The following is a 22,796-nucleotide window of genomic DNA, read 5'->3' on the forward strand; positions in this document are numbered from 1 at the left end:
TGTCTCTATCAGTTTTGCACATCGAGAGACTGACATTTTTTCCCATTCCTCCTTGCAAAACAGCTCGAGCTCAGTGAGGTTGGATGGAGAGCATTTGTGAACAGCAGTTTTCAGTTCTTTCCACAGATTCTCGATTGGATTCAGGTCTGGACTTTGACTTGGCCATTCTAACACCTGGATATGTTTATTTTTGAACCATTCCATTGTAGATTTTGCTTTGTTTTGGATCATTGTCTTGTTGGAAGACAAATCTCCGTCCCAGTCTCAGGTCTTTTGCAGACTCCATCAGGTTTTCTTCCAGACTGGTCCTGTATTTGGCTCCATCCATCTTCCCATCAATTTTAACCATCTTCCCTGTCCCTGCTGAAGAAAAGCAGGCCCAAACCATGATGTTGCCACCACCATGTTTGACAGTGGGGATGGTGTGTTCAGGGTGATGAGCTGTGTTGCTTTTACGCCAAACATAACGTTTTGCATTGTTGCCAAAATGTTCAATTTTGGTTTCATCTGACCAGAGCACCTTCTTCCACATGTTTGTGTCTCCCAGGTGGCTTGTGGCAAACTTTAAACAACACTTTTTATGGATATCTTTAAGAAATGGCTTTCTTCTTGCCACTCTTCCATAAAGGCCAGATTTGTGCAATATACGACTGATTGTTGTCCTATGGACAGAGTCTCCCACCTCAGCTGTAGATCTCTGCAGTTCATCCAGAGTGATCATGGGCCTCTTGGCTGCATCTCTGATCAGTCTTCTCCTTGTATGAGCTGAAAGTTTAGAGGGACGGCCAGGTCTTGGTAGATTTGCAGTGGTCTGATACTCCTTCCATTTCAATATTATCGCTTGCACAGTGCTCCTTGGGATGTTTAAAGCTTGGGAAATCTTTTTGTATCCAAATCCGGCTTTAAACTTCTTCACAACAGTATCTCGGACCTGCCTGGTGTGTTCCTTGTTCTTCATGATGCTCTCTGCGCTTTTAACGGACCTCTGAGACTATCACAGTGCAGGTGCATTTATACGGAGACTTGATTACACACAGGTGGATTGTATTTATCATCATTAGTCATTTAGGTCAACATTGGATCATTCAGAGATCCTCACTGAACTTCTGGAGAGAGTTTGCTGCACTGAAAGTAAAGGGGCTGAATAATTTTGCACGCCCAATTTTTCTGTTCTTGATTTGTTAAAAAAGTTTGAAATATCCAATAAATGTCGTTCCACTTCATGATTGTGTCCCACTTGTTGTTGATTCTTCACAAAAAAATACAGTTTTATATCTTTATGTTTGAAGCCTGAAATGTGGCAAAAGGTCGCAAAGTTCAAGGGGGCCGAATACTTTCGCAAGGCACTGTACATTTTCTCAACAAGAGGGGTGAGAAGTTTGTGTCATGAACAGTGCTTGTGTCCATAGAAATGTGTGTGCAGGGGTGAGGGCACGGAATGTGCCCTAATGCTGGAAGGGGGACCTGAGTGAAAAGGTTTATTTAGAAGACACTCTTATCCAGAGCAACTTAGTCAGTCAGTGCATTTAACTAAGATAGTAAAGACACCCACATCGCAGTTGCATATTGAATTACTGAAATTATTTTCAATACTTCATAAAAACACAATAGCCTACATATTTCTGCCCATAAAAATGAGCACAGGACGGGAGTGTTTTTTTTTTATCGGGAAGGGCAGGAATGTTTTGGGGTTATAGAACTGTTGCTGGGTCAGAACAATACAGGAAAAATATTAACAGGAATGAATTTTCACTTACGAGTCAATCTCTAGTGTAGGGGTCCACTTTACACTGTTCACAGTGTGGTTGTCGGGCACCAAAACAGTGAAGTTGAGCTTCGCACTTCAATGTTCTTAGTTGTTGCGGAAATTGAACCACAATGCTGTTTACTTTCTGCATCTACGTCATATCTCTGAGTCTACCTTTGATCCACCAATAATGAAAACGTGTGTAGATAATGGTGGATTAGTTTACATAAGACAGTGTTTCATCACCTCTCTCCACTATTGAGTTTGGTACTTATGGGATCCCCTTACTTCCCCAGTACATTATCAGACATCTCAGGTTCATGTCCGGCTAAGTTTCTTTTGGGCTCAAATTATGTTCACTCTGCTCCTTCAGTCTACTGCCCACACACACACAGAGTGGAGACAAAACCATCTCACTTTTGCAGCTAACCTGAGAAAGTGCAGCACTGGCCATTGTGCCTCTTAGCATGGGAATCATTGTCTCAAGGTTTTTTAAATGTAATGCCCATGGTCAGTGTGGCAGTGGAACTGTACACTAGAAAGGGTTAATGGTATGCTTTTCCATTGGGATAAACATGCGCCAAACTCTGATCTCACTACTATGTCAGAGACTAGATCATTCTGTGCACTGTTCTGTAGGTCTGAACACAATGTTATTTGTCACTGGCAGAAGCATACAGACCTCCCAGTAATTGGTTACTCTTCATGGCACTGGGACTCCTGAAAGCTCTTTGCACCACTGCGATATGTTACTTTTTTCACATTGAAACATCTACAACACACATTTCTTTCTCATTGAACATCAGTCTAAGAAGCTGTATATCTGTTCTATGTGCGTTATTCTATGCTTCCCCATTCTTAAGTTTTGTTTTTGCATCTTTTACTTTTGGTTTTGTACACCAGCTGAAAATACTATTTTTGGTTAAAGAAAATATATTTCACAGCGGTTTAAATGGTACAATGATTCTCTACACTATAGTTGCTTTGTTTTGTCACATAAACTGAAATTAGGTGAACTATTAAAATTTTAGCAACCAGGAAATGGCGGTGCAATTTCTGCATAGTGCATCTTTAAGCTAAGCTTGTGGTGTTAAGGTGTCAACCTGACAGTCAAATCCAAATGTTCCAGTGGCCGTATTCATGTGTGGGTCTCTTTGGGGGTAGATTAGTCTGAAAAAATTTTCAGACATTGTTCATATTGACATATTTTACTTTGAGAGACTTTGAGATTCTGTTTAATGAAAAGCGCTATATACAGTTATTATTATATTCACATTCATGTTTAAATGCTTCACAACAACTCAAGCATTCACCACAGGCCAGCTGCCCAGCTAATCAATTTAGCTCAGTGGGCACTCTGCCTGCTAACCTGTAAGTTATTGTATTGAAAAATGTGTTTTCCATGCCATCTCTCCATTTTAGCATAATGGCAAACCTGTTGTAAATCAGTTATTGCCCTTTTCGGAGCATGGTTGTTACATCACACTATCCACGCACTTCAGACCTGGAACTAAGAAAGACCCATCTATTCTCCAGGAAACCTGTGCTTCTGGTCCCTGACTGTCACTGGATGAAAAGATTGATGAAGGGATCATAATTGCTTATATGAGGACCATAAATATTTGCCTAGGACATTTGTGGCTGGAGAGATTTATTGCCCCCACTTGTCGTTGGTCATACTACGCCCAGGCAGCGCCCTTCCCCATTTGTACACAAGTGTTCTCCTGGCTGTTCTGTATGTGAGGCTGCTCTGCCTTTAGCTGTTCCCTGACATCAGGAGGTGGCCAGTGGGGACAAACAGGGCTGGGCTTGCACAACCACCAGCTGTCCTGGTACTGCCCAATGTTAACGGCAGGTCTGTTCACCCCTCCGCCATTTTCTATTTGCCGTTTGCCAGTTGTATACAGGTGAGGTTATTTACACACATGAAAGACATTAACCAACTCTTACTAGGTCCCCTCCAAGCCTTCCCTCCTCCTGTTGCTGCCTTCATCACTGGGAGTACAGTAATTGGATCTGGAGAGATTGCTTTGGATGTTTCAATGCACCTCCTCCAGTGGGGAGACTGCAGCAGCACTGAGGTTTCCATCAGAAGTATTAGGGGGGTTATGAAAGTGTCAGCAAGCTCCATCAAATCAAATTTATTTATATAGCCCTTCTTACATCAGCTGATATCTCAAAGTGCTGTACAGAAACCCAGCCTAAAACCGGATAAGACTGGAGAAGTACTCCAGATATAACAGACTGACCCTAGCCCCCCGACACAAACTACTGCAGCATAAATACTGGAGGCCGAGACACTGTGGCACCATCCGATGATGGGGCCACAGGGCCAAACAGGCAGGAAACAACCCCACCCGCTTTGCCAAAGCACAGCCCCCACACCAGTAGAGGGATATCTTCAACCACCAACTTACCATCCTGAGACGAGGACAACTGCGCTTGAGAACTCTAGTGGCTCTGACTGGCCCCGTGGATGGGCTGGGGGAGAGGGCAGGGATTGGACTGGTTTGACTATACCTGGTAGAATTCAAAATGTTAGGTTTTTTTATTTTATTTTTTTAAGCAGAGCTTAGCATTTATCAGTCTGCTGTTCTGTGATATTCCATCATGAGTCACACCTAATAATATGGCTGTAATATAATTTCAAATCCATCTGTCACCTGTCCTTACCTAACATTCTACATTCAAGTGTTAATGCATGTCCTTTCCTCAACTGCCCTTTAGGCCTAACTCCCTCCCACATGGCATAAATCATCTGATCTGACACATTCTCTTGCAGGTGGTGACAAAATCGTGGATGTCATTGATGTTGCCAGACAGGCAGACAGCAAAATGAAGCTTCGAGAGTTTGTCAAGTATTACTACAAACCTCATCGGCCAAAGGTGCTGAACGTGATCAGTCTGGAGTTTTCAGACACAAAGTAAGTATTGGTTACTTTTCGCAGTTAACACATGTCCTGTTGCTGCTTTGATCAATGTATAATTTGGATTGACTTTAGTATTTTCTGGCTTCACTAAATATTCACCATTATAATATTTGTAGCTAAAAGCACTTAATTGTTATAGATTACCTGCTATCATTTAGTGAATCCTCCTGTGATTCAGTGAAATTGTAGGACTATAATTGTGTCTAAATGTATATTCCCCATGCTTGCAAGTATAGTAGTGAGAGGAGATGAGCATTGCACTCCAAACAGCAGGGATGTAAATTCTTTCTGAGTTCAGAAGTACAGCGCTGACGGCACTATTGAAGATATGCTGTCTACTACAGACAAGCAGAAGGGATCCACTGCCAACAGGCATTTTGCTTACAGCCTATTTAGAGAGACGGAAAGGTTTAGAAAAAAATGAGACTGAGCTTTGATCCTTCATAACTGAGCATCAATGTTCCAGGCTTCACAGTGGAAATGATCATTTGAACGGCTGTATTGTTTTTAGAAAAGAATGTGTATTGTCATCTGAAAAGATGTCCTCTGGAGGAACCCCATTAGGGCCGACTGATTTAGAACCATCAGCTCTGCCTGATTAGCAGGCCGGGGGCGATGAAGCCAATCCCCCTACGATAAGACGAGGCCTCAACTGTTGGTGGGTGATCTGTAAAACAGAAAGTGAAAACGGCAAAGAGAGTCGGTCGGGAGAAATGCATTATTTTAAATGAATCTCATTGGTCAATGCCTGGCTGATTTGTGAACAGTGATCTGAAGGTGTCGCATGACGAACAGTTTAGCCTTATTAGTGCGCAATGATGGATGTATTGAAAGATGAGTTGCGTGACTAACGACTCTGCCTTACTAGTAGAACATCACTAAACTCTCAATTTGTATTCTCTCAGGATGGCAGAGCTGGTGGTGGTGCCTGATATCGCTCAGAAGATGTCCTGGGTGGAGAACTACTGGCCAGAGGACTCCTTCTTCCCCAAGCCCTTTGTTCAGAAGTACTGCCTGATGGGGGTGAAGGACAGCTACACAGACTTCCACATAGACTTCGGAGGCACATCTGTGTGGTACCATGTACTCTGGGTAAACTGGGGAATTGCTGTGCTCAGCATATTGTATATCTTCAGACCGCAGCGTATCCCTTTTGAAATATGTGCTACAGTTAGGCTACAGAGTTGTTCAAGTCTGTTTGCTTTGGCTATGTTGTCTGACAGCCCAGCATGATTAACCACAAATATTCCCCTCAGATACGCTACTGTATATTTATGTTAGTAATTCAAAAGTTTAATCTTTGTCCTGAAGGGAGAGAAGATTTTCTACTTGATCAAACCGACCCAGGATAATCTTACACTATACGAGGTGTGGAGTTCGTCCCCCAACCAGAGCGAGGTGTTCTTCGGGGACAAGGTGGACCAGTGCTACAAGTGTGTGGTGCCGCAGGGAACCACTGTCCTCATCCCCACAGGTGAGGAGAGACTACGTTTCTGCAACTCTCTGTTCTCACCTCAGGACAAAATGTGTTCATTTTTTTACAAGGAACTTGTCTGGGTTCAAAGTGTTCAAATTTCTCTACTGTTTCAACATGCCTCATATACAGCACTATATTTCCAAAGCTCTGCTTCAGGGCATTAAAAAACACAAGAACCATAAGGAGCCGTAGAGCTGTTTTTCTACTTGACACTGAGCGGACCAGCTAGCCTTTGATGGTGTCTCACAGGAAGGCCTGTGTGATTGTGTCTTCAACTGTAAGCGCCGAAGGGCCTGAGTGAACCACTTTGTCACCGTGGACACCAGAACCATATGCCAATCTTCCTTCCGTCATCTGTGGTTCACAGAACTTCCTCACGTCATATGGTCCTCCCCACATCATATGGCAAGTCAAATAGGTGATACTTTATTTATATACACACACACACACACACACACACACACAGTGTCTTGCGAAAGTATTCACCCCCTTGGTATTTTTCTTATTTTGTTGCCTTACAACCTGGAATTAAAATTGATTTTTTTATTAGTGGGTTTCTGTCGTTTTGATTTACCCAACATGCCTTCCACCTTGAAAATGCTAAATATTTTTTTGTGAAACAAGCAAGATAGAAGACCAAAAAAAACAGAACTTGAGTGTGCATATCTATTCACCCCCCCCCAAAGGCAATACTTTGTAGAGCCACCTTTCGCAGCAATTACAGCTGCAAGTCTCTTGGGGTATGTCTCTAGGCTTGGCACATCTAGCCACTGGAATTTTTGCCTGTTATTCAAGGCAAGACTTCTCCAGCTCCTTCAAGTTGGATGGGTTCTGCAGGTGTACAGAACTCTTTAAGTCATACCACTGATTCTCAATTGGATTGAGTTCTGGGCTTTGACTAGACCATTCCAAGATATTTAAATGTTTCCCCTTAAACCACTCAAGTGTTGCTTTAGCAGTATGCTAAAGGCCATTGTCCTGCTGGAAGGTGACCCTCCATCCCAGTCTCAAATCTCTGGAAGACAAACAAGTTTCCCTCAAGAATTTCTGAATTCTGACCAGTTTCCCAGTCCCTGCCGATGGAAAAACATCCCCATAGCATGATGCTGCCACCACCATGCTTCACTGTGGGGATGCTGTTCTCGGTGTGATGAGAGGTGTTGGGTTTGCACCAGACACAGCTTTTTCCTTGATGGCTAAAAAGCTCAATTTTAGTCTCATCTGACCAGAGTACCTTCTTCCATATTTTTGGGGAGTCTCCCACATGCCTTTTGGCAAACACCAAACGTATTTGCTTATTTTTTTCTTTAAGCAACAGCATTTTCTTCCATTTCCATTTTTTAATAATGGATTTAATGGTGCTCTGTGGGATGTTCAAAGTTTTGGATATTTTTTTTTTAACCCAATCCTGATCTGTACTTCTCCACAACTTTGTCCCTGACCTGTTTGGAGAGCTTCTTGGTCTTCATGGTGCCACTTGCTTGGTGGTGCCCCTTGCTTAGTGGTGTTGCAGACTCTGGGGCCTTTCAGAACAGGTGTGTGTATATGTACTGAGATCAGGTGACAGATCATGTGACACTTAGATTGCACACAGGTGAACTTTATTTAACTAATTATGTGACTTCTGAGGGTAATTGGTTGCGCCAGATCTTATTTAGGGGCTTCATAGCAAAGGGGGTGAATACATATGCATTTTGATATTTTTATCATTTTATTATTTATAATTTTTTTAAACAAGTTATTTTTTTCATTTCACTTCACCAATTTGGACTATTTTGTGTATGTCCATGACATGAAATCCAAATAATAATCTATTTAAATTACAGGTTATAAAGCAACAAAATAGGAAAAATGCTAAGGGGGATGAACACTTTTGCAAGGCACTGTGTATGATTTTATACATATATATTATCCAGTTTCTCTAACCACAGGGCAGAGAAGCAGATTTCCAAATTATTTATAGTGAAACTTATTTTTTTCACTAGAGGGAAACCACATGGCTTCCTATAACGCTGCTTTTCCCAGTTGGTGGGCTGGGGCCTGTGAAAGCTCTCTGGGCTGATGATGCTAGCAGACACTGTGAGATTACGAGTGGCTCCCTGCTGGGAGAGCTGCCCGGCCCTGGTCCATATTGGGTCACGCTCATGGTCCCTCTTCACCAACCTGTCAAATCGCTCCCACAGGCCCCCAGTACACACACACGGGCCCTCAGTATATAAACGGACACAACCAGCATTCTTTAATATGCAAACAATGTTAATCCCCATGTAAAGACATTGTTTATCAATGACACTCATAAATAAGGTAGCCATGAGGCAGCAGGTAGCCTAGCACTTAAGAGCGTTGGGCCAGTAACTGAAAGGTTGCTGTTTCGGATCCCCGAGCCGGCAATGTGGAAAATCTGCCTTTCTACCCTTGAGCAAGGCATTTAACCCCCAACAACTGCTCCCCGGGTGCTGACGATGTGGACGTAGATTTAAGGCAGCCCCCCGCACATCTCAGATTTAGAGGGGTTGGGTTAAATGCCGCGGATGCAACTGACTAGGTTTTCCCTTTCCCAAACTCGATGTACATTTGGGTGGGCTTTCCAGGGTATTTGCCAAAAAATGCAAGATAAGGATGCTTCACAATTTTTTCACAATTTTCCCCAGGGAACAATGTAATGTGTTTCTAAGTGCATAGAAATATATATATGTTGTATTAGTCTATCTCCTGACATTGTAGATGAATGGGCCTGTGGGAGCAATTTGACAGTTCAGCTAAAGAGAATTTTAGAGTGGGGGATTGTGCCAAGAGTATGCAAAGCTGTCATCAAGGCAAAGGGTGGCTATTTGAAGAATCTCAAATATAAAATATATTTAGATTTGTTTAACACATTTTTTGGTTACTACATGATTCCATATGTGTTATTTCATAGTTTTGATGTCTTCACTATTATTCTACCATGTAGAAAATAGTAAAAAAAATTAAAACCATTGAAGGTGTTCTAAAACTTTTGACTGGTAATGTATGTTGTAACAAACCATTTCAGACACTTTAATTGTCACGGGAAGCCAAAGGCCCCCTGGTAGGGAAGGTCAGTGTTGGGCTATTGATGGTTGGTATGTAGGCGACCTGCAGACAGGCAGTGGTTCAGAGAGAACCCCATCTGGTATCAGCCATCCATATAATCTCTTCAGCGGCTACCATCCTCTCTGCTGGGGGCACAGCAGCTCCATGTTCACCCTCCATGACAGAGCATTTATTATGTTTAGGGTCCACCGGCACAGCATTGGCACACCTGTTTGGCTGCACTGCTGCCAGATGGTGTAATAATACAATCCTTTCCTAAACCTTTTGTGTCTTAAACATATACAGCTGTAAAACAAGAATTCCAAAATGTTCCAAATTAAATGTTTAAATGTATTGCATGCAAAGCAGAGTTCAGAGAAACTTGAAACTGGAGAGGGTGATGGATTGATTTTCAGTTGGCAGGCTGTTTTTGCCTCGTGCTACTAGCCTTTTGCTCCACATCGGTAGGTCAGCCGTTGATTTGGTCCATCCTCCTCTGTGTACCCCAGGATGGATCCATGCTGTTCTCACCTCTCAGGATTGCATGGCGTTCGGTGGGAACTTTCTCCACAACCTCAACATAGGCATGCAGCTCAGGTGAGCACCTGAAAAACTGCCCCACCTGGCCTATGCGTATTTTACGAACTGTCCTTATTGGTAATAACCTAAGTAATAACATTATGAAAAGAATGGCCAAATACACCGCTGTTATCTTGTTTTTAATGGCCAGTGATGAAGTAGTGGTAGAATGTCTGTATGGTTTGACCATGATCCCACTGGGCACAAACTAGATGAAACGATGTTGTTTCCACTTCATTTCAACAACAAGAAAATGTGTTGAATCGATGTGAAAAACTGATTGGATTTCAGGAATGTGTGTGTGTGTGTGTGTGTGTGTGTGTGTGTGTACTGAACAAAAATATAAACTCAACATGCAACAATTTCAACATCCATATGATTTTCAATACAATCATTAGGCCCTAATCTATGGATTTCAAATGACTGGGCAGGGGCGCAGCCATAGGTGGGCCTGGGAGGGCATATGCTCACCCACTTGGGAGCGAGGCCCAGCCAATCAGAATTTGTTTTTTTCCCCACCCAAAGGGCTTTATTACAGACAGATACTCCTCGGTTTCATCAGCTGTCCGGGTGGCTTGTCTCAGATGATTCCGCAGATGAAGAAGCCGGCTGTGGAGGTCCTGGGCTGGCATGGTTACACGTGGTCTGCGGTTGTGAGGCTGGTTGGATGTACTGCCAAATTCTCTAAAACAACATAGGAGGCTGCTTATGGTAGCGAAATTAACATTCAAGTCTCTGGCAACAGCTCTGGGGGACATTCCTGCAGTCAGCATGTCAATTGCGTGCTCTCTCAAAATTGAGACATCTGTGGTATTGTGTTGTGGGACAAAACTGCACAATATAGTGTCCTTTTTTTGTCCCCAGCACAAGGTGCAACTGTGTAATGATCATGCTGTTTAATCAGCTTCTTGATATGCCACACCTGTCAGGTGGATGGATTGTCTTGGCAAAGGAGAAATGCTCACTAACAGGGATGTGAAGAATTTTGGGATTTGGGATGAGTTGGACCGCAGACCAACAAGTGCTCAGCATATGTGGGAACTCCTTCAAGACTGTTGGAAAAGCATTCCAGGTGAAGCTGGTTGGGAGAATGCCAAGAGTGTGCAAAGCTGTCATCAAGGCAAAGGGTGGCTACTTTGAATAATCTATTTGTTTAACACATTTTTGGTTTGTAGAAAATAGTAAAATTAAAGAAAAACCCTTGAATGAGTAGGTATGTCCAATCTTTTGACTGGTACTGCATATTCACTACATAACCAAAAGTTTGGACATTTGCTCGTCGAACATCTCATTCCAAAATCATTGGCATTAATATGGAGGTGGTCCCCTTTGCTGCTATAACAGCCTCCACTCTTCTGGGAAGGCTTTCCACTAGATGTTGGAACATTGCTGCGGGGTCTTGCTTCCATTCACCCACGAGCAATAGTGAGGTCGGGCACTGATGTTGGGGCGATTAGGCCTGGCTCGCAGTCGGTGTTCCAATTCATCCCAAAGGTGTTTGATGGGGTTGAGGTCAGGGCTCTGTGCAAGCCAGTCAAGTTCTTCTACACCGATCTCAACAAACTATTTCTGTATGGACATCGTTTTGTGTTCCACACTGCCCCTGTGCAATCTGCATAATTCACTGCATTTAGATGTGTTGGTGCCACTCAGGCAGTTTAAATGATTGATTGAGGACCTCTATGCAGTTGAATGTGATTGTTTTTATTAAATATGTTTATTGTGTGCTGAATTATATTGTTTTATACATGTATGTTTTATTATTCTGTTTTTATTGTAATGTTATACAAGGCAAAATATATATTTTTGATCTGTGTGACTCCCTGTTTAAAGAAAGGCTAAATAAAATAAATTGTCACGCTGAAACAGGGAAAGGGCCTGTTACCACAAAGTTAGAAGCACAGAATTGTCTAGAATGTCGCTGTAGCATTAAGATTCCCTTCACTGTAACTGAGAGGCCTAGCCCTAACCATGAGACAGCCCCAGACTATTATTATTCCTCCACCAAACTTTACAGTTGACACTATGCATTGGGGCAGGTAGCATTCTCCTGGCATCCGACAAACCCAGATTCATTGGTCAGACTGCCAGATGGTGAAGCAGTCACTCTAGAGAACACGTTTCCACTGCTCCAGAGTCCAATCACGGTGAGCTTTACACCACTCCAGCCAACGCTTGGAATTGTGCATGGTGATAGTCCGTTATGAACAAATTCTTCTTTTCAATGACGGCCTAGGAACAGTGGGTTAACTGCCTTGTTCAGAGGCAGATTTCTACCTTGCCAACTCGGGGATTCGATCTTGCAACCTTTCGGTTACAAGTCCAATGCTCTAACCACTGCCGTCTACCTCTCGGCCATGGAAACCAATTTTCAAGTTACTGACAAAGTTCTTGTGCTGACGTTGTTTTCAAATTGGTAGTTAGTATTGCAACTGAGGACAGGCAACAACAAAAATTTAGGCACTTCAGCACTCTGTCCTTTTCTGTGAGCTTGTGTGTCCTACCACTTCGCGGCTGAGCCGTTGTTGCTCCTAGATATTTCCACTTTACAATAACAGCACTTACAGTTGACCAGGGCAGCTCAAGCTGGGCAGAAATTTGATGAACTGACTTGTTGAAAAGGTGCCTTCCTATGACGGTGCCACGTTGAACGTCACTGCGTTCTTCAGTATGGGTCATTCTACTGCCAATGCTTGTCTATGGTGATTGCATGTCTGTGCACTCGATTTTTATACACCTGTCAGCAACGGATGTGGCTGAAATAGCCGAATCCACTCATTTGAAGGGGTGTCCACATGTAGTGTATAATAAAAAATAAAAAATAGACATTGAACTGACATCTGTGCCCAGTGGGATGGGTCACATGTTCTGGACAGTCCCACATTTTGTCCCGTGCCACGCTACCAAACAATTTTCTGCATTTTATCAACGAATTTAAAATGCCATTTACAAAAATAGTTTGTTTTGTCATATATTTCAGTCAGAATTCCTATTCATTTGATGTGAATTGACATTCCAACCAGCTTATGACAAGACGTATAACATAGGAATGTATTACTGGTGATGTTAAACACTTTTAAAATCGTTGTTGAGATCTGATATTCTGCGCAGTGCAAGAAGAGACATAGGTCAATGTCTTATCGTCAACCAATCACGTACTTAAAAATATTAATGGAGGCTACTAAACTTTCCCGTAAAATCATCCCGTTGTCCCGCATTTGAGTATTTTTAAATGTGTTGAGCCTAGGTCTCAGCCCTGTGGAGCTGTGTTTTGATCTCCATTGCTGCATCCTCAACTACAGGTGTTATGAAATGGAGGGGCGGTTAAAGACTCCGGACCTCTTCAAATTCCCTTACTTTGAGGCAATCTGCTGGTACGTGGCCAATAATCTACTGGAGACTCTAAAAGGTGAGAGAAATACCACTCAGCGGAGGAGTTTGTTGCTGTTTTGGTGATGTGACTTTCTGTCCTTTTTTCCAACATCCTTCTCATATGATTCTCAGAGTTACGAGAGGATAACTGCCAGCCCCCAGTCTACCTAACAGATGGAGTGAAAGCCTTGATTAATGCACTGAGAAACTGGCTGAAACGAGAGGTAGGATACTACAGAAAAAGATTCTCGATGGCAAATTGGCTTCTTTTGTCTGTGCAACATCTGACTCTACAGAATAGGACATTTGGTCACAATATCTACATTCTAATGTAATCTACATTGGGCTCCTTCAAGGCCAATGGTGGGCAGGTTGTATCCGGTGTGATGGTATGATCTGGCTGGGAAACTAACCACCATCTGCAGACAAGACAGTACAAGCCCCTCATTGTCCCCCTGCTCTCTGCCTCTCCTCAGGTCACAGAGCAGGCCAGCGATGTCCCGGACCATATCAGACCCAACCATCTGATTAAAGAACTCACAAAGGAAATCCGCTACCTGGAGGTAAGGCCCAGCGTGGAGACGGGAAGGGGAGAGAGGGCCTCAGGCTGTTATGTGAGAACATAAAGGAGAAGAAATTCTCTGACTCACAAGGACACTGAAGCTTCTTACTTGGAGCTGTTGTAAACATTTGTGCTCATTGAGTAAAAGTTGGCTGTCCCTGAATATTTTCCTTTTTCTCTTTTTATAAATACCAGGTCAAAAGCACTGTTTCTTTGAAGCTGGATATTGTAGCGTTGTGGTTCTGTACTAACTAGCATCTCTTGACCACAGGAGGAGGAGGAGCAGAGTGGAGGTAGCAAGCCAGTGAAATCTCAGGGATGTGGACCGTGCCCACTGACGCGGTCGACTCTTGACAAGGCTGGACATCATGCTCGCAGGACAGCCAGACTGCTACGGCACCACCACCACCATCACCATCATCACCATGCGCCCAAGACCCCCTCCAACCTGGAGATCCTGGAGCTGCACACGCGACAAGTGCTCAAGAGGCTGGAGGTGGGATCCTTTGAGCAGGTGAGGGCATTGACACACGACCCTCTCCCCCATGCTGCTTGTGTAACCAATAGTTTTTAAAAATTATTTTATTTAACTAGGCAAGTCAGTTAAGAACAAATTCTTATTTACAATGACTACATTTCTCCTGGTTTATCCATGTCTTGGAGGAAGTTACCTATACACTGAGGCTAGGTTAATTATACATGTTTGTTAAAGTAAATCTCTTTTCCCTTTTTAAAGTAAATCTCTTGTCCCTTTTCTCAGGATGTTCCATTCAGCTCCACGGTGATGGCCAAGTTCAACAAGACGTCCATGGCGTCTGCTGCAGCGGTGGAGAGGAGCCTGGACAACAACCTCCTTCTGGTGATGTGCAATGGCAGGATTATTAGGTGAGCTGGAAGAACTCCCCACCTACTCAACACCCAACACCTCCAACTGGCTTTGACGATGCTCCTCACTGCTCAACTTATTGGCTGGAGCGGTTTCATGTTACAACTCAGAGCTGCCGTTGTAACAGCCTTAACATGTTAGGACGTACCACCTGCGCTATGCGATCTTTACATGTTTCAACTCATCACTTAAATAAACTTGAACCTAAATAATAACCGAAATGCAATATGCTGTCATTTGTTTGCCTCTCCTCTTACTATTGTGTGTATGTGTGCACAGAGATGAGCGTCGTCACACAAGTGTGAAGAGTAGTCCGGTGCGGGACTGTAAAAGGACTGGCGATCACCAGAGGGAAGGGGTCCTGGTGAAGACCGAGCTCAATGACAGCAAGCTGGAACAGCACAAAGACCACGAGAGAGAGGAGAAACCCAGCCCCCTCAGCAGTGAGTCTAACTGGTCAAGTCACCAGCTGTCAATCAACGGTTTAGGTAGGCTCATCTTTGAATGCCCCAGAATTTCACCTAACATTTAGGTGCAGATATTTAATTCATCCTTCTCTTGTTCCTCCTCAGACTTTTTCGAAAGAGTGAATTCCGATCTCAGGAAAGGAGCTGTAGTGTACTCCGACATTTCAGACTCTGAGTCTGAAGAACGTTGCTCTTTGCAGGTAGCTAATCCCACTTCCTCCCCAAGGCCCTGTCTCTCCTTCACACAGAACTGTTTAAGTTATAAAGGCTGACACATCTGTGTGACTGTGCAGAAAAAGGACTCCTCGGGGGAAGATTCGGGGAGCTCCGAGGAGGAAAGGGAGGATAAGGAGCATTGCAGGATGGCGCGAGGCAGTGTGAAGGACCTACACCAGGCCAGCCAGGCCCTTCACCACTTTCACAAACCACTCAAAGGGTACAGGAAGCATGGATGAATGGACCAAGTGGCGTTCTTGTTCTAAGGATTCTGTATGCATCAATCCAATACAATACAAATACAATGGGGGAAATTAGTTCATACAGTGCATGATTCATTCATTATCCAGTTAAGAGATTCATTAAGTTGTTCCTACACTCGTTTGCAGACAACGCCCTACCTCTCCAACCACAGAAGAGGAGGCTATTGAGGGCATGCTGTCCATGGCAGGGCTGCTTTATCCTCAGCGACCAGAGGAGAGCAGCACTGCCCAGGAGCCCTGGTGGTCCAGCCTGGCTCATCAGTCCCCCGACAGTGCTTATAAACTTCAAGATTTCAATTTGACTAAGCCCCTAATTCAATCAATTTCAGATAGTCAAATTTCTCTGTGTTTGTCCTGTAGGTGGAAAAGACCCTGCGTCAGGGGATGATTCAGACAGCAATTCCACACTGATCCTTCAGGTAATAATAATAATCAAGAGTGAATGGGTCATGCCTGCACATGCTGAGACTGACATCTCTTAAGTCTGATATCTCTAATTTGAGACTACATCAGAATCACTCTCTGTATTCCTGCTGATCCGTCTGCTGGATCCAAGATGGCGTAGCAGTCAGACGTATTTGTCCTTCGTTTTGTCGTGTCCCATGTGTATATATATTTTATGTTTTTCTTCGCATATCTTTTTATTTTTTCTAAACCCTTACTTCAAAATACTCTCCTGCAACCCGCCTCACCCAATGTGACCTGCTTTTTCTCTAACGTATTTTTCTTTGCCTCTATTACTGGAATCTCTCCAACATAAACTAGCCAGCTAATGGTCATCAGCTAACTTCTAGCTCGGAAAGCTCTCGCCAGTTTGAACAACGCGATTCAACCAGAGCATACCGGACCTATTTTTCTCTCCATATCCCCGGATTCCTATCGCAAGCTCTGAACCTTCTCACCTTCCGACCTTCACAGCTAACGTCCCCTGAATGCTAGCTGTCTAGAGCACAACGGACTGTTGGCTTACGAGGCCCATCGAATACATTCCGAAGCCACTAGCTAGCAGTCAGCTATCCTTTGCTAGCGGTCATCAGCTACCTTTATCCCGGACAACTCTCGCCAGTCTCAAACCAGAGTTAGTCGGACTTATTCTTCTCTATCTCCGGATTCCTACCGCAAGCTCTGAACCTATTTTTTAAATATATTTTTTAACATTTTTATGATTATATATTTTTTTTTCACCTGGAATTATAGCAGCTAACGACCCCTGAACGCACAGCCGCTAATCTGCGGCCTGCTAGCTATCTAAAGCACATTGGACTGCTGGATTAAGAGGCCCTTCGGACATATGTCTTCGGCCACTATACATATTTTGCCAATTGGCCTGGTTTACCACAAGGAGCCCTGCTGATCCGTCCGCTGATGTAACTGCACGAGGGGGCCACAACAGACTTCCCTCCGTCGCGTCATCCCTCTAAGGCCTTTCTGTTAGCCCCGTGCCGCTAGCTGCCTGAAGCCACGCACTGGACTTGTATGATCACCTGGCTATGCATGCCTTTCCCTAACATCATGTCGATTGCTGTTCTGGTTTGTAACTATTGTTTTATTTCCATGTAGAGCCTCTAGCACTGCCCAACACGCCTCGCCTAACAATTTAGTTCCACCCCCCACACACGCAGTGACATCACCTGGTTTAAATGCTATTTCTAGAGACAATATCTCTTTCATTATCACTATATGCACAGGTTTACCCCCACTGTATTCACATCCTACTATACCTTTGTCTGTACATTATTGCGTGAATATATTCTACCGTGCCCAGAAATCTGCTCCTTTTACTCTCTGTTCTGATCGTACTAGGCGTCCAGTTCTGTTAGCCTTTAGCCGTACCCTTATCCTATTCCTCCTCTGTTCCTCTGGTGATGTAGATGTTAATCCAGGCCCTGCAGTGTCTACCTCCACTCCCATCCCCCAGACTCTCTCATTTGTTGACTTCTGCAACCGTAAAAGCCTTGGTTTCATGCATGTTAACATTAGAAGCTTCCTCCCTAAGTTTGTTTTATTCACTGCCCTAGCACACTCCACCAATCCGGATGTCCTAGCCGTGCCTGAATCCTAGCTTAGGAAGACCATCAAAAACCTTAATTTCCATTCCTAACTATAACATTTTTCGACAAGACAGAACTGCCAAAGGGGGCGGTGTTGCAATTTACTGCAAAGATAACCTGCAGAGTTCTGTCTTACTATCCAGGTCTGTACCCAAACAATTTGAGCTTCTACTTCTAAAAATGAACCTTTCCAGAAACAAGTCTCTCACTGTTGCTGCTTGCTATAGACCTCCCTCTGCCCCCAGCTGTGGCCTTGATACCATATGTGAATTAATTTCCCCCATCAATCTTCTGAGCTCGTGCTACAAGGTGACCTAAACTGGGACATGCTTAACACCCCGGCCATTCTACAATCTAAGTTTGATGCCCTCAACCTCACACAATTTTCAGTGCCTTGCGAAAGTATTCGCCCCCCTTGAACTTTGCGACCTTTTGCCACATTTCAGGCTTCAAACATAAAGATATAAAACTGTATTTTTTGGTGAAGAATCAACAACAAGTGGGACACAATCAGGAAGTGGAACGACATTTATTGGATATTTTTTTTAACAAATCAAAAACTTTTAAATTGGGCGTGCAAAATTATTCAGCCCCTTTACTTTCAGTGCAGCAAACTCTCTCCAGAAGTTCAGTGAGGATCTCTGAATGATCCAATGTAGACCTAAATTACTAATGATGATAAATACAATCCACCTGTGTGTAATCAAGTCTCCGTATAAATGCACCTGCACTGTGATAGTCTCAGAGGTCCGTTAAAAGCGCAGAGAGCATCATGAAGAACAAGGAACACACCAGGCAGGTCCGAGATACTGTTGTGAAGAAGTTTAAAGCCGGATTTGGATACAAAAAGATTTCCCAAGCTTTAAACATCCCAAGGAGCACTGTGCAAGCGATAATATTGAAATGGAAGGAGTATCAGACCACTGCAAATCTACCAAGACCTGGCCGTCCCTCTAAACTTTCAGCTCATACAAGGAGAAGACTGATCAGAGATGCAGCCAAGAGGCCCATGATCACTCTGGATGAACTGCAGAGATCTACAGCTGAGGTGGGAGACTCTGTCCATAGGACAACAATCAGTCGTATATTGCACAAATCTGGCCTTTATGGAAGAGTGGCAAGAAGAAAGCCATTTCTTAAAGATATCCATAAAAAGTGTTGTTTAAAGTTTGCCACAAGCCACCTGGGAGACACAAACATGTGGAAGAAGGTGCTCTGGTCAGATGAAACCAAAATTGAACATTTTGGCAACAATGCAAAACGTTATGTTTGGCGTAAAAGCAACACAGCTCATCACCCTGAACTCACCATCCCCACTGTCAAACATGGTGGTGGCAACATCATGGTTTGGGCCTGCTTTTCTTCAGCAGGGACAGGGAAGATGGTTAAAATTGATGGGAAGATGGATGGAGCCAAATACAGGACCATTCTGGAAGAAAACCTGATGGAGTCTGCAAAAGACCTGAGACTGGGACGGAGATTTGTCTTCCAACAAGACAATGATCCAAAACATAAAGCAAAATCTACAATGGAATGGTTCAAAAATAAACATATCCAGGTGTTAGAATGGCCAAGTCAAAGTCCAGACCTGAATCCAATCGAGAATCTGTGGAAAGAACTGAAAACTGCTGTTCACAAATGCTCTCCATCCAACCTCACTGAGCTCGAGCTGTTTTGCAAGGAGGAATGGGAAAAAATGTCGGTCTCTCAATGTGCAAAACTGATAGACATACCCCAAGCGACTTACAGCTGTAATCGCAGCAAAAGGTGGCGCTACAAAGTATTAACTTAAGGGGGCTGAATAATTTACGCTCAACTTTTCAGTTTTTGATTTGTTAAAAAAGTTTGAAATATCCAATAAATGTCGTTCCACTTCATGATTGTGTCCCACTTGTTGTTGATTCGTCACAAAAAAATACAGTTTTATATCTTTATGTTTGAAGCCTGAAATGTGGCAAAAGGTCGCAAAGTTCAAGGGGGCCGAATACTTTCGCAAGGCACTGTATCAATGAACCTACCAGATATAACCCCAAATCTGTAAACACGGGCACCCTCATAGATATAATCTTAACTAATTCACCCTCCAAATACACCTCTGCTGTTTTCAACCAAGATCTCAGCGATCACTGCCTCATTGCCTGCATCCGTAATGGGTCTGTGAGCAAACGACCACCCCTCATCACTGTCAAATGCCCCCTGAAACACTTCTGCGAGCAGGCCTTTCTAATCGACCTGGCCGGGGTATCCTGGAACGACATTGACCTCATCCCGACAGTAGAGGATACCTGGTTATTCTTTAAAAGTGCCTTCCTCACCATCTTAAATAGGCATGCCCCATTCAAAAAATGTAGAACCAGGAATAGATATAGCCATTGGTTCACTCCAGACCTGTCTGTCCTTGACCAGCACAAAAACATCCTGTGGCGTTCTGCATTAGCATCGAATAGCCCCTGTGATATGCAACTTTTCAGGGAAGTTAGGAACCAATATACACAGGCAGTTAGGAAAGCTAAGGCTAGCTTTTTTAAACAGAAATTTGCATCCTGCAGTACAAACTCAAAAAAGTTCTGGGACACTGTAAAGTCCATGGAGAATAAGAGCACCTCATCCCAGCTACCCACTGCTCTGAAGCTAGAAAACACTGTTACAACTGACAAATCCACTATAATTGAGAATTTCAATAAGCATTTCTCTACGGCTGGCCATGCTTTCCACCTGGCTACCCCTACCCCGGTCAACTGCCCGGCACCCTCCACAGCAACCCGCCCAAGCCCCCACCATTTCTCCTTCACCCATATCCAGATAGCTGATGTTCTGAAAGAGCTGCAAAATCTGGACCCCTACAAATCAGCCGGGCTAGATAATCTGGACCCTCTCTTTCTTAAATTATCTGCCGAAATTGTTGCAACCCCTATTACTAGCATGTTCAACCTCTTTCGTATCGTCTGAGATTCCCAAAGATTGGAAAGCTGCCGCGGTCATCCCCCTCTTCAAAGAGGGAGACACTCTAGACCTAAACTGCTACAGACCTATATATATCCGACCCTGCATCTCTAAGGTCTTCGAAAGCCAAGTTAACAAACAGATTACGGACCATTTTGAATCACATCGTACCTTCTCCGCTATGCAATCTGGTTTCCGAGCTGGTCATGGGTGCACCTCAGCCACGCTCAAGGTCCTAAACGATATCATAACCACCATCGATAAGAGACATTACTGTGCAACCGTATTCATTGACCTGGCCAAGGCTTTCAACTCTGTCAATCACCACATTCTTATTGGCAGACTCAACAGCCTTGGTTTCTCAAATGATTGCCTCGCCTGGTTCACCAACTACTTCTCTGATAGAGCTCAGTGTGTCAAATCGGAGGGCCTGTTGTCCGGACCTCTGGCAGTCTATGGGGGTGCCACGGTTCAATTCTCGGGCCGACTCTCTTCTCTGTATACATCAATGATGTCGCTCTTGCTGCTGGTGTTTCTCTAATCCACCTCTACGCAGACGATACCATTCTGTATACTTCTGGCCCTTCTTTGGACACTGTGTTAACTAACCTCCAGACGAGCTTCAATGTCATACAACTCTCCTTCTGTGGCCTCCAACTGCTCTTAAACGCAAATAAAACTAAATGCATGCTATTCAACCGATCATTGCTCGCACCTGCCCGCCCATCCGGCATCACTACTCTGGACAGCTCTGACTTAGAATACGTGGATAACTACAAATACCTAGGTGTCTGGCTAGACTGTAAACTCTCCTTCCAGACTCACATTAAGCATCTCCAATCAAAAATGTCATCTTGAATCGGCTTCCTATTTCGCAACAAAGCTTCCTTCACTCATGCTGCCAAACATACCCTCGTAAAACTGACTATCCTACCGATCCTAGACTTCGGCGATGTCATCTATAAAATAGCCACCAACACTCTACTCAGCAAACTGGATGCAGTCTATCACAGTGCATCCGTTTTGTCACCAAAGCCCCATATAATACCCACCACTGTGACCTGTACTCTCTCGTTGGCTGGCCCTCGCTTCATACTCGTCGCCAAACCCACTGGCTACAGGTTATCTACAAGTCTCTGCTAGGTAAAGCCCCGCCCTATCTCAGCTCACTGGTCACCATAGCAGCACCCACTTGTAGCACACGCTCCAGCAGGTATATCTCACTGGTCACCCCCAAAGCCAATTCCTCCTTTGGTCGGCTTTCCTTCCAGTTCTCTGCTGCCACTGAATGGAACAAACTGCAAAAATCCCTGAAGCTGGAGATTCCCATCTCCCTCACTAGCTTTAAGAACCAGCTGTCAGAGCAGCTCACAGATCACTGCACCTGTTCATAGCCCATCTGTATACAGCCCATCTATCTACCTAATCTCTATACTGTATTTATTTATTTATTTAGCTCCTTTTGCACCACAGTATCTCTACTTGCACATCCATCTTTTGCACATCTACCATTCCAGTGTTTAATTGCCATATTGTAATTACTTCGCCACCATGGCCTATTTATTGCCTAAACTCCCTTATTTGACCTTATTTGCACTCACTGTATATAGACTTTTTTTTTTTTCTACTGTATTATTGACTGTATGTTTTGTTCATTCCATGTGTAACGTGTTGTTGTAACTCTGTGTTGTATGTGTCGAACTGCTATGCTTTATCTTGGCCAGGTCGCATTTGCAAAGGAGAACTTGTTCTCAACTAGCCTACCTGGTTAAATAAAGGTGAAATAAAATTAAAACAATTGAATCACTAATATTCCTCTTTAGGTAACAAGTTGGGATTTTGTTCAAAGAACAGCAGATCCAATGTAAAGTATAGTCTCCCCTTCCTTTAGGATGAGCGGAGGGCACAGCAGCATGTGCGTAAGGAGTGTCGAGCCAAGCTTAGCCAGAGGATCCAGGAGAACAAGAACTTCATGGCCAATCAGAGCAGTGGGAGTAACAGTAACAGCAGCGAGGCCTGGGGTGACCAAAGCCCCTCTCAGGCTGCCTCTAGCCCCCTCCGCCTGGACCCCAGCTCAGAGACTGACAACCAGTACAGTGAGACTTCCCTGTCACCCCCCCGGCACCCCTCCAAGAGGCCCGCACCAAACACCCCACCCATCAGTAATCAAGCGACTAAAGGTTTGACTCCATATTTATTAATTTTATCTAGCTAATCTATTGGAGTAGTAGCTGGAATTAGCATAGCATTAT

The 22,796-nt window shown here is 43.9% G+C and overlaps 1 protein-coding gene across 14 annotated transcripts in view; it reads left to right on the forward strand.

Annotated features, from left to right (window-relative positions):
• LOC109866910 (lysine-specific demethylase 7B-like) overlaps positions 1 to 22,796 on the forward strand; it is a 62,270-nt gene that overhangs the window by 34,811 nt on the left and 4,663 nt on the right. For 2 of the 14 annotated variants that reach the window (XM_020455810.2, XM_020455814.2), the window contains exons 5-20: positions 4,530 to 4,671; positions 5,583 to 5,769; positions 5,989 to 6,151; positions 6,522 to 6,572; positions 9,715 to 9,802; positions 13,087 to 13,193; positions 13,289 to 13,380; positions 13,633 to 13,719; positions 13,990 to 14,232; positions 14,479 to 14,603; positions 14,884 to 15,092; positions 15,177 to 15,271; positions 15,365 to 15,507; positions 15,677 to 15,822; positions 15,911 to 15,969; positions 22,436 to 22,724. In XM_020455810.2, coding sequence (XP_020311399.1) covers positions 4,530 to 4,671; positions 5,583 to 5,769; positions 5,989 to 6,151; positions 6,522 to 6,572; positions 9,715 to 9,802; positions 13,087 to 13,193; positions 13,289 to 13,380; positions 13,633 to 13,719; positions 13,990 to 14,232; positions 14,479 to 14,603; positions 14,884 to 15,092; positions 15,177 to 15,271; positions 15,365 to 15,507; positions 15,677 to 15,822; positions 15,911 to 15,969; positions 22,436 to 22,724 — 2,226 coding nt within the window. Of the gene's footprint in view, positions 1 to 4,529; positions 4,672 to 5,582; positions 5,770 to 5,988; positions 6,152 to 6,521; positions 6,573 to 9,714; positions 9,803 to 13,086; positions 13,194 to 13,288; positions 13,381 to 13,632; positions 13,720 to 13,989; positions 14,233 to 14,478; positions 14,604 to 14,883; positions 15,093 to 15,176; positions 15,272 to 15,364; positions 15,561 to 15,676; positions 15,970 to 22,268; positions 22,323 to 22,419; positions 22,725 to 22,796 lie in introns of those variants that run through there. The other 12 variants (XM_031801133.1, XM_031801132.1, XM_020455817.2 and 9 more) reach the window with 11 other exon arrangements.

Source organism: Oncorhynchus kisutch, linkage group LG22 (genome assembly GCF_002021735.2).
Source record: "Oncorhynchus kisutch isolate 150728-3 linkage group LG22, Okis_V2, whole genome shotgun sequence".
Lineage (NCBI taxonomy): Eukaryota > Metazoa > Chordata > Actinopteri > Salmoniformes > Salmonidae > Oncorhynchus > Oncorhynchus kisutch.